The sequence below is a fragment of the Tachyglossus aculeatus genome, chromosome X1 (genome assembly GCF_015852505.1).
Source record: "Tachyglossus aculeatus isolate mTacAcu1 chromosome X1, mTacAcu1.pri, whole genome shotgun sequence".
In the NCBI taxonomy this organism is placed as follows: Eukaryota; Metazoa; Chordata; class Mammalia; order Monotremata; family Tachyglossidae; genus Tachyglossus; species Tachyglossus aculeatus.
In genome coordinates this window covers 119,621,259-119,637,990 of record NC_052101.1, presented here as the reverse complement: position 1 = coordinate 119,637,990, position 16,732 = coordinate 119,621,259, and the positions used below count along the sequence as shown (strand labels likewise).

The following is a 16,732-nucleotide window of genomic DNA, read 5'->3' as shown; positions in this document are numbered from 1 at the left end:
CCAACAGATATCAGTTTATCATCTGCCAAACCCCAACACAAGGGTCCAAATTCCCATTTTAGTTTCTGTAAAACGTCTCTACACCCCAGATTTTTCCCCAAAGACTTTCGTTAGAAACGAGGACAATGGAAAATCCAGACAAACAATTCCTGTGAGCCCAGGAGTGGATGCGAATATACGGCAAAAATGCCAATCCCACAACCCACAGTGGCCTGAATGGTTTGTAACTTCTATACATTAGCAGTTCATAAACTCACCTCCTAATCACATGCACTTTTACAGCTCAGCTAATGTCAACACACCCTAAATGTCCAAACCAAACTACCGACTCTCATAAAAGTTGAGGACTATTTCCTCCACAACATGTAACTAGCACTACCACGTTCTTCCGGGAGCGGAGAATCAATTTGAAGGGACGCCAACAAAAGGACACCCTTAGTATTTCAAATGGCTACAACCTACTGCATTTCAGTGGGGGAAACTGGGAATCCAGTTGTTAAGAGAAGTGTTCTGGCCTCAACGTTACTCGTATTTTGCAGTTTGTGTTTGAATAATCGGGGGCATTTCTTCGATTACAATAGGATGAAGAGAACCAGTCTGGATCTGTTTAACCCACTGTGTGCACGGAGCAAAAATGATCTTTGGTCGCAACTCCATTTGGCTGAACGACCGCGCCTCTCTTTCTGGCTCCGCTCTTCCCCACCGAGCTGGTAATTGGTCCCTAGCATTGGAATCAGCTGATATTGATTTCCCCCTGATAGAATGGGTCCAGACTGGATTGTTCCAAGTCTAGAGATGTACTTACTGTATTCAATATAGATCCTTACAACACACTGAGGTAGACTACCAGAACAGGAAAAAATAAATGATCACACCACATCCTCCTGCTTCATTTTCCTTGATAAAAACGTACATGCTCTGTCTTTCCAGAAAACAATTTTATAGTGATGTCTATTAAAATAAATACATTTTTTCCTATGAAAAACTTTCTGAATTAGAAAAATTTGAGACTATTTCTTCTTTCCTGCTATTGTAGTGTAGAGCTGCTATGTATATACTACTATGAAAAGCACAAAAAACTAGACCTATACTCATTTGAAACTTAAGTGCACACCCGTCCATATTTACAACACAAATTTGGTGAGAACAATCTTTCTTGCCCCCTGCTACTTTTCATCCAATTAGGCTTCCCAGGAGCATTTTCAGTGCACCCCAAATCCCTACTCTCCCAACAACAGAAACAACAGAGTTTCCTTCACCTGCATTCTGGGTAAGAACTGAAGTGGCTGGAGGGGACACGATTCCTTCTCACTTTTATCCTCTGGAATCGAACGTTTGGAAAAGGAGAAGCAGAGCTCTGACATCCGGCCAAGATCACGCATGTAGGGATAAGCGATGGTAACGGGAATTCAAAAAACCAGCTGCAGAACTAACTGGTCTGCTACAGGTATAATTTTAGCTGCCAAATTCCCTGCTACGCTCCCCTCCCCCCCGCCCCACCCCCCAAGAAAAAGCTGTGGATTCGTTCGGGTTTATCTTCTTTTGAAAAACAACCTACGATACAAGAGTTTGAGACATCTTAGTTATTTGCTGTTCTCTAATGGACAAGGCAAATCAACTCATCCGTGCTTCTCCTCCTTTCCCTGCCGGCCTCTTCGTTCATTAGAGATACACGGTCAACGTGAAATCTCCTAGGCCTAATACCCTGGAGAATTCTATCTTGAAAGCAGCAACACCAGCAAATCAAGGCACACTCCACAGGCCACGGTTACTGTCCAAGGAACTAAAGCTTCTTGCTTCTAAATTACCACCTGAGTAATGGAACAGTGTTATCTCAGGTGGGACACAGGTATGCCTTCTGAAAGATCAGATTACAGGGTGCAATCGGTTTTGTTAAGATCATTCATATTTCTCCTCAGCAGTTCCCTATTTATACTCTGTAGGGAGTCTTGTTTTTTCACTGTTTTACACTCTTCTGGATTTAGCTGTTTTTCTCTGTGGAAAATGCACACATAGGATTTTTTTTTTTAAAAAAAAACCAAGTGGGTGCAGTGAAACAGCAGTGGAGGTAGACACTTAGATTTCTGTCCCTAGCCACTGTCCAACTTAAAAGTCACCACCACTTTATCTCAGAGCTTTAGATAGAGCTCTGCTGACTGTATTATATAAATCATGATGCTATATTTTTAAAGCCTTGTCAAGTACAAACTCAACATGTGTTTCATAACTCCTAAGAGAGTAATTAGCTAAAATTAGTTTATTCTCAAATCAATGGACCACATGAAGACCAAACGAGCCAAAAATAAAAAAAAGGAATCAAAAAAGTCAATAACTTATAGGAGGTTAATGTTTAAAACTTAAAAAAATTTAAATATGTTACAACAAGCAAAATATATACTCAATAATGCTGTAGGGACAGAAAGCTTGATATCTCAGTTGTTTTTTTTTCCTGTTTTGTTTGGTCTTGAAAGGATCCACAGTCTCAGTCTGAATGCTACTCTTTTGGTGCCCAGCATACACTTTTCACCATATGTCAATAAGTAAAAGACTGCACATGGCAGAGTTTGTATTACAAAAATAATCTGTTTAGGGCACAGTCACCCCAGTTAATCGGGGAAAAAAAAGATGAGTACACATGTTGAAGAATAGCAAAGTTTCTGTGAGAACAATACAAAAGTTTTTTACAAACATGTATATTTTGTATATATACACTAGATGTATATATATACTAGATATACACCAGAGTGCACGCGCGCGCACCCCCCCCCCCCACACACACGCACGCACACAAGGGTTTTCTACCCATTGAAAAGTACGAAAGCAGCAGCTATTGGTCAATCTGAGGAACTGGTTTAACTGATCTGTGTTAAAATTCTTCAGCCTTAATGAAAGAAACATTTGCGAAGATCATTTTGAAAAGTTTGGAATTCTGCTGAAAAAGCTTTTTTTCTTTGAAAAGTTTTGTTCCGCAAACACTTTTATACTGTAGCTCTGATACCAGTGAATTTCATTGTTTGCAAATACAGATGCTTTCTTTTGACTCCCTAGCAAGGTCACTTCCTGTTTTGAAACCATGGTTACAGAAGGGGCAGCAGCCATGGAAACCATTTCCATTTATGTTCACAGTTAAGTCCACTGACAACCAGTCAACTTGGCAAAAAAATAAAATAAAATAAAATAAAAAGTCATAAGATGAATAAAAATGAATAGAAAGTGTTTGAGTTGTGTATTACACTGTGGCAGCAATAACAATAGTCCTGAGATTTCTGGAGGGCCTTTAGACGAGAAGGAAAAGCAAAAAAACTGAACACCTGTCCACCACAGGAAATGTTAGGAAGGGCTCGACCTAGGGAGGGACAGAATGCGTCCGTTTTTCTTGCCACCATTCATATGGGTGTAAGGTATGTGTTCTTCGTAGTTTCCCTTTAGAGCCAGAGATGGCCCATTGTCCCGCCCCAGGACTTCGTCCCTCTGGGAGTATGAAGATGGGTCGAGCGGAATGCTCTCCATGTTTTCAAAGTCCATCTCGAATTCCTCAGCTTCTGGAGGCTTGTTTTCCTCGCTGTAAAAAAATGACACGCTCTGAAAGCTGGGATGCAGGTCCTCTTTCAGCATCTCAATGATCTCGATGAAGGTGGGGCGCATTTTGGGGTTATACTGCCAGCACATCTGCATCAGGTGGTTTCTGAAATGAGAGAGAGAGGGCCTCTTCTGTTAGGTTCAAAAATCTCAAAGTCGTGAGCTTTTTCAAGAGGTGAAATGTGGATCCAAAGAGCTGTGCCCTTCTCTGGCCGATTCTGACCCAAAAATTATTCGATCAGTGCTGGAAAACTTTGAAGAGCACAGGGATCGGCCAATCACTCCCAGAACTCTTATTCCATACCTGATGGAATTCGGAATACCTGGGTGATGCAATACAGCTTTTACCTTCAGCAAATATAGGGAGAGGCTTGGGTTTCATGATATTCAAGGAACCAAACATTATGGTGCTCAAAGTAATAATAATAATTATTATTGTGGTATTTGTAAAGTGCTTACTGTGTGCCAGGCACTGTATTAAGTGCTGAGGTGGATACAAGCAAACCAGGTTGGATACAGTCCCTGCCCCACATGCGGCTCCCAGTCTCAATCCCCATTTTCCAGATGAGGTCACGGAGGCACAGAGAAATGAAGTGACTTGCCCAAGATCACACAGACAAGCAGCAGAGCCGGGATTAGAACCCACGACCTTCTGACTCCCAGGCCCATGCTCTATCCATTGCACCATGCTGCTTCTCTAAGTGAAATGTTGTACAAAGAGGGATAGTATCTGATCATTGGCATTCTATGGGTAATTCTGGGAACGGGCTCTGAGGGATGCTAAAACGGGGCTGAAGTCCCAAGAAGGTGTGCTGCAAACGGGTGTGATGCTGTGGTGGTCACTCAAGCTAGCCCCCTGTCAAGGGGAAGTTGGGGAAGGAGAGAGAACCCAGAAGTTCAACCAATTAATCGCTCAATAGTATTCACTGAGTTCCCCACTCTGTGCGAAGCACTGAACAGACTGCTTAAGAGAGCACAATAGTGTTGGTACACACGACCCCTGCCCTCAAAGAGCTTACAGACTAGCAGGGGAGACAGGCACTAAACTAAATTCCACTTAGGGAGAAGCAACAGGGTTTAAAGATCTGCATACAAGTGCTTCCGAGGAAAGGAGTGGGACGAGTACCCAGGTACTTAGGTGATGTGGAAGTGCCGAAGTGGCAGTAGAGGGGAAAACAGCATAGGGTTAGAAGAGGGAAGCAGTGTAGCCTAATGGATAGGGCACAGGCCTGGGAATCAGAAGGTCATGGGTTCTAATTCTGGCTCCATCACTTGTCTGCTGTGTGACTGTGGGCAAGTCAATTCGCTTCTCTGGCCCTCAGTTACCTCATCTGTAACATGGAGATCAAACCTGTAACCTCCAAATGGGAAAGGGACTGTGTCCAACCCAATTTGCTTCTATCCACCCCAGTGCTTAGTACAGTGCCTGGCACATAGGAAGTGCTTAACAAATACCACAGTTATTATTATTATTAGACTGTGAGTCCCATCTGGGGCAGGGACTGTGTCCAACCTAAGGAACCTGTATCTACCTCAGCGCTTAGTGTTTGACATGTAGTGGTCTAGTGGATAGGGCACCGGCCTGGGAGTCGGAAAGACCTGGGTTCTAATCCTGACTCCACCACTTGTCCTTGGGCAAGTCACAACTCATCTGTGTCTCAGTTCCCTCATCTGTAAAATGGGGATTAAGACGGCGAGCCCAAATTGGGACATGGACTATGTCCAAAGTGATTTGCGTCTACTGCAGCACCCAGTACAGTGCCTGGAACATAGTAAGCACTTTACAAATACCACAACTATTGTTATTATTCTAAATAATATAAAAAAGAGAAGGAGACTCATTCCTAAAAACCCCCTCCCTGAAGGAACGTTGATTGGATCAGATATCTGCATATTTTAAGGTATCTTTACTTGGATCACAGCCAGTCACAGGGAAGGATTGGGAAAGGAGGAGGGAGGCTCTAGTAGGGTGGGTGGGGGAGGGGCAGCCCCCTGTCCAATTTGGGGCAGAAGGTTTGGCCCACAAACCTGGAAGGATACAGGGCACAAAGAGGGATCTGAGATGTGATCCTGAAGGGCCCGAGCACCCCAAAGTATTTGGGGGTCCAAAGGAATGAGACTCCTATCCCAGAGGAGGCCTGGGCTCATTTAGGTGTTTATGTTTGTGTCTGTGTGTGTCTCTGTGGCTGTTTCTCTGCCCCTATGGGCAACCCCTTTTGTCTGTGTGAGTCCCAATCCGAGGTTGACGTCTCTTGGGATTTGTGTGTAAATATGCTTTGGTGTGTTCATGTTGTGCGCATATTTGAGTCCAGGTATGTATTTGTCATGTACGAATGTGTGTGAGGGGATAGGGGAGTGGGATTTGAAGCTTCACATTTTTCATACATGACAAATGCATGTTTGGACACAAATAGGTACACACACAAACACCAAGAAGCATGACCACCACCACCCCCTGCTCCCGGCCTCCAGCTAGGGTTTCAGGATACCTGGGCCCCTCTCCTCCTTCCACCTATTATCTGCTCTAATGAAACTCCAAGCTGCTAATCAAAGTCATGGAGACAGTCTGCAGCTTCAGGAGGTCTGGACAGGGTGATGGGAGATCCAGGCTAGGTCCTGATTTCTACCGACTCCCTACTCTGGCAGGAGCAGCATGGCCTAGTGGGATTTCCACTACACCATGGAAAGGGCATCAGAGTCACTCTGATGGGCAGCATCGGGGATGGAGGAAGGATGGGGAGGAGGGTTTGTCACTAGGGATTTTTCACCCTAATGCCAAATGGATGTTGCCAGGCTATGGGCTGTTTGGCTCTGACTGCCCCAGAGCCAGGAACCTGAGGGTCTCCATTCTTCACACTAAAGACATATCTGCCAACGTTTGGGGAGAGACGTCCATACACAGGTCCGAACACTTCTGGACTTCTGGATTCAGTCATTCATTCATTCAGTCACATTTATTGAGACTTACTGTGTGCAGAGCACTGCACTAAGCGCTTGGGAGAGTACACTACAACAGTAAACAGACGCTTGCCCTGCCCACCACGAGCTTACAGTGTAGAGGATTCAAGATGTGAAGCCTGTGCCAAAGGGAGGTTAAGAAGCTTCCAAAGCAGATGCTCTATGCCTCCATCTCCACCTGCTGTCATGTTCACCAAGGCAAGAAATGGGCAGAATTGGATCCACTTATCTCTTTCACAGCGACAGCAGTGAATTTTCCCCTTAATTCTTCACTGCCATTTTCCACGTTGGCAAACTCTATTGCTGGCTCTGACCCAATGAATCCAAAGGGACACTAAACAGCAAATAATTCATTCTCTGTGCTAAAGAGCAGAAAAGGGGAGAGTTAGTTGAACTGGCTCTCAAACTTTTCCAGGCCACGATCACTCCAAGGGCCCTCATTATTCCTCCACAAAAAAAGCCTACAACAGTTGACCCACACATTGCTCTGGAAAGGAAGGGGTTAGATCAAACAATCAATCAATGGTATTTATTGAGCACTTACTGTGTGCAGAGCACTGTACTAAGCATTTGGGAGACTATGCTACAACAGGGTGGATAGACATGATCCCTGCCTAAAAGACGTTTACAATCCAGTGAGGGGAGGCAGATGTTATAATAAGTTACAGCTACCCTTTATTACCCCACCCTCAGCCACTCAGCACTTCTGTACAAATCTGTAATTTCTTTTAATGTCTGTCTGTCTCTCTCGCTAGGCTGTGAACTCCTTGTATGCAGGGGATGTGTCTACCAATTCTGTTATATTATACTCTTCCAGGAGCTTAGTACGGTGCTCTGCACACAGTAAGTGCTCAATAAATACGACTGATTGATTGATTGAGATAGGGGAAGCAAAAGAGTGTAAGGATATGCTGTGGAGGTGAGGTGAGTATCAGAGTGCTTAGGGAATATGGAGGCAAGTACTTAAGAGACACAGAAAGGAAGGAGCATAGGGTGGGGAGATGAGGGGTTTGTCAGGGAAGGTTGCCTGGAGGAGGTATGATTTTAGAAAGGTTTTGAAGAGGGGGAGAGTGGTGGTCTGTCAAACATGAAGCGGGGGGCAGTTCCAGGCAGGAGGAGGGGGCATGAGAGAGATGAGAGAGATGCGATCAAGGCAGGGTTAAGAGGTTGGTGTTAGAGGAACAAAGTGTGTGGACTGGATTGTAATATTCATTCACCCATTTAATCGGATTTATTGAGCGCTTACTGTGTGCAGAGCACTGTACTAAGCTCTTGGGAAGTACAAATCAGCAACATATAGAGACGGTCCCTACCCAACAGCGGGCTCACAGTCTAGAAGGGGGAGACAGAGAACAAAATAAAATAAGTAGACAGGTGTCAATACCATCAGAAAAGGAGAGGAATAGGGGAGGAATGAAGTTAGGGAGGAGGGGGAGAGCTGATTGAGTGTTTTAAACCCAATGGTGAGATGTTTCTTCTTGATGTGGAGATGGATGGGCCACCATGGGAGGCGTATGAGGAGTAGAGAGATGTGTGCAGAACAGTGCTTTTGAAAAAAAATAATAATAATGGCATTTATTAAGCACTTACTATGTGCAAAGCACTATTCTAAGTGCTGGGGTGGTTACAAGCTGATCAGGTTGTCCTACAGGGGGCTCACAGTCTTAATCCCCATTTTACAGATGAGGTAACTAAGGAACAGAGAAGTTAAGTGACTTGCCCAAAGTCACACAGCTGACAATTGGCAAAGCCGGGATTTGAACCCATGACCTCTGACTCCAAAACCCGTGCTCTTTCCACTGAGCCATGCTATAATCCAGGCAGCTGAGTGAAGTCAGGACTGGAGGGGGGAGAGGCTAGAGGCAGGGAGGTCAGCAAGGAGGCTGATTCTTTTAGACTGTGAGCCCACTGTTGGGTAGGGACTGTCTCTATGTGATGCCAATTTGTACTTCCCAAGCGCTTAGTACAGTGCTCTGCACATAGTAAGCGCTCAATAAATACGATTGATTGATTGATTGATTGATGCAGCAGCCAGGTGGGCTATGATGAGTGCTTGGACCAGTGTGGTGGCAGTTTGGAGGGAGAACAAGGGGAAGATTTTATCAATGATGCAAAGATAGAATTAACAGGATTTGGTGACTGACCGAATCCTTTCAACTGTAAGCTCATGTGGACAGGGAGTGTGTCTGATTATTGTTATACCGTACTCTCCTAACCGCTTAGTATAGTGCTTTGCACACGGTAAGCACTCAATAAATATGACTGATTGAATTAATGAATAAATGAATATTCGGGTAGAATGAGAGAGATGAGTCAAGGATAATGCCAAGGTTGTGGGCTTGTGAGACAGTGAGGATGGTGGCGTTGCCTATGGTGAAGGGAATGTCACGGGGAGGACGGGATTTGGATGGGAAGATGAGAAGTTCTGTTTTGGACACGTTAAGTTTGAGGTGTTAGTGGGACATCTGAGTAGAGATGTCCTGAAGGTAGGAAGAAATGTGAGCCTGAAGGCAAGGAGAGAAGTCAGGGCTGGAAGGGTAGATTTGGGAATCACCCCTGTACAGATGGTAAATCCCCACAATAAGGGACTGGGAGGCAGAGGAGGAGCAGGAGGCTGGAAGGAGCAGATATCTGTGAATTCCAATTCTCTGTCTCCCACAACCCAGGTTTCAGACATAGTATTTTAAACCCTTTTGATACTGACGTCTTTTCCAAGGAGAACGTGTTACAGCTCTTTCTATGTTATCCAAATCAGCAATTGTATCCAACGGAGATGGGAGCTTGTGGGGACCACAATTAAAAAACGAAACCCAAAACACACAACCCAGCATAACAGTAGAGAATTGAATGCATTTAGCGGCAATTTCCAAATACATCCCGTTCTCCTGACATCAACGCCCTAACAAAACCCCAGGGTAACTGTAACTTGTGGGGAGGTAAGTTGCTTCTTCCGACACCAGGTATCCCAGATCCAAAGTGGTTTGTGTTGTCAGATGATCATTCCTTAATTTCATCACAGCGCTCTAGCCAGAGCACGTAGTGAAAAAACATGTTCTGGCAGAACTCAGTGTTCATTTTACTTTGCCAAGGTAGAAATGGCCTAAAAAAACAAGTTGAACCCAGGTACCAAATTTCAACTAATCATTCAACCAAGGGTATTTATTGAGCGCTTACTGAATGCAGAATCCTGTACTAAGCGCTTGGGAGAATACGATATAAGCAAATTGGTAGACACTATCCCTGCCCACAGAGAGTTTACATCCTGACCCCCTCCATCTTTACCACAGAGAATCAATTATTTGCTGTTTAATGGATCTTTTGGATTCCTTTTGTATCAGGGCCAATAATATGGAGTGAGTAGCCTCACCCAGTACCATTCAATTGCTCAATATTTAGAACTATAATATTTTGTCTGAAATTAAATTTCATATGTTCATAATTTATTTTGTTTTTATTACTCTCCCTCCTTACAGAGATTCCTGAAAATAAATCAGTCTAAAAGGCACCAGGGTACTCACCAAATAGTTGTGGTTTAGCAGATTCTCTCTTGATTTCCATGTTTTCACTTCTGTATGTACAAATCTTTATAAATGCATAAACACACCCAAGACGGTTTATCAATCAGCATGGCCTAGTGGATAATGCACGGACCTGGGAGTCAGAAGGACCTGGGTACTAATCCCGATTCTGCCTGCTGTGTAAACTTGGGCAAGACACTTCACTTCTCTGGGCCTAAATTACCTCATCTGGAAAATGGGAATTAAGAGTGTGAGCCCTATATGGGACAGGGACTGTGTCCAATCTTGTATCTGGCCCAGTGCTTAGTAAGCTCCTGGCACACAGTAAGTGCTTAACAAATACTACAATCTATCAATCAATCAATCAATCGTATTTATTGAGCACTTACTGTGTGCAGAGCACTGTACTAAGCACTTGGGACGTACAAGTTGGCAACATATAGAGACAGTCCCTACCCAACAGTGGGCTCACAGTCTAAAAGGGGGAGACAGAGAACAAAACCAAACATACTAACAAAATAAAATAAATAGAATAGATATGTACAAGTAAAATAAATAAATAGAGTAATAAATATGTACAAACATATATACATATATACAGGTGCTGTGGGGAAGGGAAGGAGGTAAGATGGGGGGGATGGAGAGGGGGACGAGGGGGAGAGGAAGGAAGGGGCTCAGTCTGGGAAGGCCTCCTGGAGGAGGTGAGCTCTCAGTAGGGCCTTGAAGGGAGGAAGAGAGCTATCTTGGCGGATGGGCAGAGGGAGGGCATTCCAGGCCCGGGGGATGACGTGGGCTGGGGGTCGATGGTGGGACAGGCGAGAACGAGGTACGGTGTGGAGATTAGCGGCAGAGGAGCGGAGGGTGCGGGGTGGGCTGTAGAAGGAGAGAAGGGAGGTGAGGTAGGAGGGGGCGAGGTGATGGAGAGCCTTGAAGCCCAGGGTGAGGAGTTTCTGCCTGATGCGCAGATTGATTGGTAGCCACTGGAGATTTTTGAGGATAACAATAATGACGTACTGAGTGCTTCCTGTGTGCAGAACACTGTACTAAGCACTTGGGACAGTACACTATAACAGAGTTAGTAGACAAGTTTCCTGCCCACAATGAGCTTAAAGTCTAGAATCTAGAACTTATTAGCCTACAGTCTAGTTTATCTGGCAGATTCACTAGATCGTCCTACTTCAAAATTTTCACCAACCCTTGCTAAGGTTACTGGGATCATACTAATGATGAGCAATGATGTACCAGAAGCCTGAAATAGCACAACACTAGTGCTGCAGATCATTTTCAGTTTAATTCAAATTCTTAATTGTCCAGTCCAGTTTTCTCCAATTCTAGTCTACAGACCACTGGAAATTTGCATCACTGGGCAAAGAACCTAAAAAGAAGCCATTTTACTCACCTTCATGCCTCTGCATTATGAGAAGACATTCACCAGAGTTAATCTGAATGCATATGGCTAGTCTTAAATGACTATTCTAGGCTATTCTTAAATGACTGGTTTGCTCCCCCAACTTTTTAAGCTTCTCTTTCAAGGAGCTTCAAATATCTGAATGCTTGCATTTTTGGTATTATTACTAGCAGAGATATTTGGTTTTCTGAAAGGGAGCGTGAGTGACTGGTTAAAAAAAAGAGGCAGTTAGTGCTCAATAGAATGGCGATTAAGCATGCTAGAATTACTTACACTCTTTCAGGACAGTTATCAGGTTGATCCAGGTACCCTCCATCCATTACAAATTTCAGCACCTGCTCATTAGACAGACCCTGGTAAGGCTGTTCGGCCAAGCTGCTGATCTCCCAAAGGACCACGCCAAAAGACCTGCAAAAAGCCAGGGTGTAAACTGAGCCAAGGAGCAGTTTCTTTTAACACAAAAAATTTACCAGATGCCACATTTCCCTCAAAGAACATGGTCATTCTTACAACCGTAAATCCATGGTTGAATCCATTCCTCCCTCTCTTATGGCACACTGCATTTCATTTAGAGTGCAGCCTGAAACGTACCACACATCAGAATATGCTGTAAAGACTCCATCCTTTAAGGACTCAGGGGCCATCCATCTTACAGGGAGCAGACCCTTCCCTCCTTTTCGGTAATAATCAGTTTCGTAGATGTCTCTGGTCATTCCAAAATCTGACAAAAAGAGTTGACAAAGCATCAGACAAAAGCCCTTCGGGTCAAACCCAACCATGGAATCGTCTGTCCTCAAATATTGAGGTTTGCTAAAAATTGTGACACTCAATGTTCTTTCTAGCTCAAGACTATCATCGTCATCAATGGAATTCATTGGGGGCTTTCTGTGTGCAGAGCACTGTGCTACACGCTTGGGAGAGTGCAATGGAATAAACAGACACGATCTCTGCCTTCAGGGAGCTTACCATCTAATGTGGGGCGGGGGGAGACAGACATTAAAATAAACTACACCTAAGGGGAGCAACCAAGTATAAGGGTTCGTACGTGAGTTCTGTAGAGGCAGGGGGAGTGCCCAAGGGTATTGACTTGCATGCACAGGTGACATAGGTTTTTTTTTTTTCCGATGGTACTGTTAAGTGCTCACTATGTATCAAGTATTTTTTTAAGTGCTGGTCTAGATACAACTTAATCAGGTCTGACACAGCCCCTGTGCTGCGTGAGGCTCACAGTCTAAGAGACTGAGAGGTGGGTGGGAAAACAGGGTGGGGATATGAGAGATCAATCAGGGAAGGCTTTATGCAGTAGTTTCTCCTCCAAGAAGCTTTCCCTAACTAAGCCCTCCTCTCCTCTTCTCCCACTCCCTTCTATGTCGCCCTGACTCTTTCCCATCATTCATCCTCTCTCCTACCCCACAGCAAATACGCATATATCTGTAATTTATATATTTAATGTATTTATTTAATTTCTTTAATTTATTTAATTAGAGAAGCAGTGTGGCTCAGTGGAAAGAGCACGGGCTTTGGAGTCAGAGGTCATGGGTTCAAATCCCAGCTCCGCCAATTATCAGCTGTGTGACTTTGGGCAAGTCACTTAACTTCTCTGAACCTCAGTTACCTCATCTGTAAAATGGGGATGAAGACTCTGAGCCCCCCGTGGGACAACCTGATCACCTTGTAACCTCCCCAGCGCTTAGAACAGTGCTTTGCACATAGTAAGCGCTTAATAAATGCCATCATTATTATTATTATTTATGTATATTAATGTCTGTCTCCCCCTCTAGACTGTGAACTCATTATGGGCAGGGAATGTGTCTGTTGCTATATTGTATTTTCCCAAGCGCTTAGTACAGTGCTTTGTTCATAGTAAGCGCTCAATAAATGCGATTGAATGAATGAATGAGTTGTGATTTTAGTGGGGTTCCGAAGTTGGGGAGAATGGTGGCCTGTCAGATGTGATGGGGGAGGGAGACCCAGGAAGGAGGGAGGACATGAGCAAGGAGTTGGCAGTGAGAGGAACAAGAACAAGAACAAGGCATTGAGGAGCAGTTTGCCTAGTGTACAGAGCATAGGCCTGGGAGTCAGAAGGACCTGGGTTCTAATCCTGGTTCAGCCACTTGTCTGCTGTGTGACCTGGGGCAAGTCACTTCACTTCTCTGGGCCTCAATTACCACATCTAAAATGGGGATTAAGACTTGAGTCCTATGTGGGACAGAGACTGTTCTAATCAATTGTCTTGTTTCTACCCCGGTGCTTAGTACTGTGCCAGGCACTGAGTAAGCACTTAACAAATACCATTTAAAAAAGCAAAAAAACCCCTAAATACACTGGCTTGAGAGGAGTGCAGTGGGTGGGCTGAGTTGTAGTAAGAGATCAGTGAGGTTACTTAGGAAGGAGAGAGCTGACTGAGTGCCTTAAAGCAGATCAATCAATCAATCGCATTGATTTTGGACTTACATTGTGCAGAGCACTGTACTAAGCACTTGGGAGAGGACAATATAACAGACACATTCCCTGCCCATAACAAGCTTACAATCTAGAGGGGGAGACAGATATTAATATACATAAATAAATTACAGATCTGTGCATCAGTACTGTGGGGCTGAGAGGGGGCGATGAAAGAGGGAGCAAGTCAGGGTGAGGCATAAAGGAGTGGAAGAAAAGGAAAAGAGGGTTTAGTCAAGGTAGGCCTCTTTGGAGGAGATGTGCCTTCAGTAAGGCTTGGAAGGCAGGAGGAGAATAGTTGTCTGTCTGATACAAAGAGGGAGGGCTTTCCAGGCGAGAGGTCGGCGGTGAGACAGACGAGATCGAGGGCATTAGAGGAGCCAAGTGTGTGGACTGGGTTGTCGTAGGAGAGTAGTGAGGAGAGGTAGATGGGGCAAGGTGATTGTATGCTTTAATGGCGAGGAGTTTCTGTTTAATGCACAGGTGACGGGTGAGCATTGGAGCTTTCAGAGAAATGGGGAGACTAGGACCATGGCTTGAAACAGTGCCTAGAACAGTGCTTAGCACATAGTAAGCGCTTAACAAATACCATCATTATTATTATTATTGAAAGCCAAGCAGCAGCTGCAATGGAGCCTGAGGTTTTTAATGCTACAAATACTCAGAATTCAATTTGGTGAATGTGTATGTACGTGTGCACGTGTTGGGTGGTGGGAAGAGACAGACAGAAAGTTCCCTCCCAAAATGGATGCATTAATGCAAGAGTAAAAATGACCTACCTCCAATCTTTACGGTAAAGTCTTCCGCAACCATACAATTTCGGGCTGCTAGATCTCGGTGAACAAATTTCTTTGCATTCAAGTAGGCCATGCCATCTGCGATCTCGGCGGCCATCTGAATCATCTCCGGGAGTGTTGGCGGGGGGCGGCCAGGGTTATTCTAAAATGCAAATGGCAAGTGGGCTTCAGAGACACCTGGAAAGCCCCGATAGAGAAAACATTCCCCCACCCCTTTCCTCTTCAGCTACTTACTTCAGCATCTGGGCGCAAAGAACGGAGGTAACTTTTTAGATCTCCATGGGCCATCAGCTCCATCACTACCAATGTGGGCTGTCCTTTGGAGACCACTCCTAAGAGGCGGACCTGCAGAATGAATAGCAATTTCCTTCTTTAGAGGGTTTATGCATAATGGGGAAGATCAGATGGAGAGGCGTTAACCGTTTTCTGAGGCAGCTGATTGTATCTCTCTGGCTGCAGTTTATTCTAATATCCTCCTCCCAAAGGAGAGAAGGGGCTGTGATACAGTGATGGAAGATTGTTTTATGCCTTTTGGGGGGGAAGAAGCCAAAGTGTCATGCCTAGTGAGTCTGGCAAGCCTCATTTCCCCCTCACCTGCCAATATTCTTCAGGTTGTTGTTATAGTGTACTCTCCCAAGCACTTAGTACAGTGCTTTGCGCACATTAAGCGCTCGAAAGGAACGACTGAACGAATGACACATTTGCTGGCCTCTCTGCACTATTGTGGAGGGCTTTCCCTGCACACATATTTTATGCACATAGGTGGCTGGGGTTGTGCTCCATGGGGAGCACTTAAACCTTCTCGGGCTAGCTGGCAGGTGGATCCAGCTGGAGCCTGGCTGCAGTCGGAGAATGGGAGAGGAGGGAAGAGGGCAGAAGAAAGCTCTTCTCCTCTCTGCAGTCCCGGAGGGCACGTTTCCATGTGAGAACCGAAGACCTCAAGGTCGGGACTGGAAGATGGGTCGGATAACACAGCGAGCCCGCTGCCCCAGCATCTTGCGGCTAAGGCGGGGTCCCACCTTCCCTGGACTTTCTACACTTCAAGGAAGGCCACATCGCTGGAAGCGGTGATGCGGCAAGTCTCCATCCTGCAGTGGCTAATTGCCGGGGAACTGGGAAGATCTCTAACCAGCATGTTCCTTTGCGTTTAAGTCTTTAATTCCCTCTGCTTAAGGGAAAGATGCATCCCGTCACATTTCAAATACAAAGAGGAAACTTCTCCACGAGCTTAAACAATTTAGATACAGAAACATCACCTACCACATGATGGCAGCTAAAACCTTTCATGACAGAGGCTTCATTTAAAAACTCAATGCGTTCCCGAAGACTTGCAGATTCATTAACGGTTTTCACCGCTACGTGCGTCTCTAGCTCTCCTTTTATGATATCCTTTGCGTTTCCTTCATACACCATCCCAAAGGAGCCCTGGCCCAATTCCCGTAGGAGGCTGATTTTGTCTCGTGGTACCTCCCACTCATCTGGGACATAAACTGTAAAAAGGAAAAAAAAATATTTCTCGATTATTCTGAGCCTATTAGGTTTCTTTGGCAAGGTCAGAGCAAGCAATGATGACAAATTCCCAGACTCCCCTTACTCCCCTAGACTGTGAGCCCCGTGTGGGACAGGGACTGTGTCCAATCTGATTATCTTGTATCTACCCCAGTGCTTAGTACAGTGCTTGGCGCATAGTAAGCGCTTACCAAATGCTATTATTATGAAGGCACCCACTGCCATCTAGACTGTAAGCCCAGTGTGGGCAGGGATTGTCTCTCTTTATTGCTGAATTGTACTTTCCAGACACTTGTGCTCTGCACACAGTAAGCACTCAATAAATACAACTGAATGAATGAATGAATCGCAACACCCAAGCTCCACCCCCTGCCTGAACAGAGGATGGAGAAAGAGGAATGGAACCTTTGTAAATATTTAGAAAGTGGGAGACTTTGCTGTTTCTGGAGATGAGCGAGAGAAAGAGAGAGTGTGAAAAGAGATAGTGGGGGCTTTGAGATGCTGCTTTGGCAGGTTATCTT

The 16,732-nt window shown here is 44.9% G+C and overlaps 1 protein-coding gene across 6 annotated transcripts in view; it reads right to left on the bottom strand.

Moving 5' to 3' along the window:
* Positions 1 to 2,242: 2,242 nt before the first annotated feature.
* Positions 2,243 to 16,732, bottom strand: part of INSR (insulin receptor) — a 183,894-nt gene continuing 169,404 nt past the window's right edge. For all 6 annotated transcript variants that reach the window (XM_038772651.1, XM_038772652.1, XM_038772653.1 and 3 more), the window contains 6 exons: positions 15,963 to 16,192; positions 14,937 to 15,047; positions 14,685 to 14,844; positions 12,055 to 12,184; positions 11,737 to 11,871; positions 2,243 to 3,685 (listed from right to left, as the gene is read on the bottom strand). In XM_038772651.1, the coding sequence (XP_038628579.1) occupies positions 3,331 to 3,685; positions 11,737 to 11,871; positions 12,055 to 12,184; positions 14,685 to 14,844; positions 14,937 to 15,047; positions 15,963 to 16,192 (1,121 nt within the window). In that variant the 3' untranslated portion in view covers positions 2,243 to 3,330. The remainder of the gene's footprint in view (positions 3,686 to 11,736; positions 11,872 to 12,054; positions 12,185 to 14,684; positions 14,845 to 14,936; positions 15,048 to 15,962; positions 16,193 to 16,732) is intronic.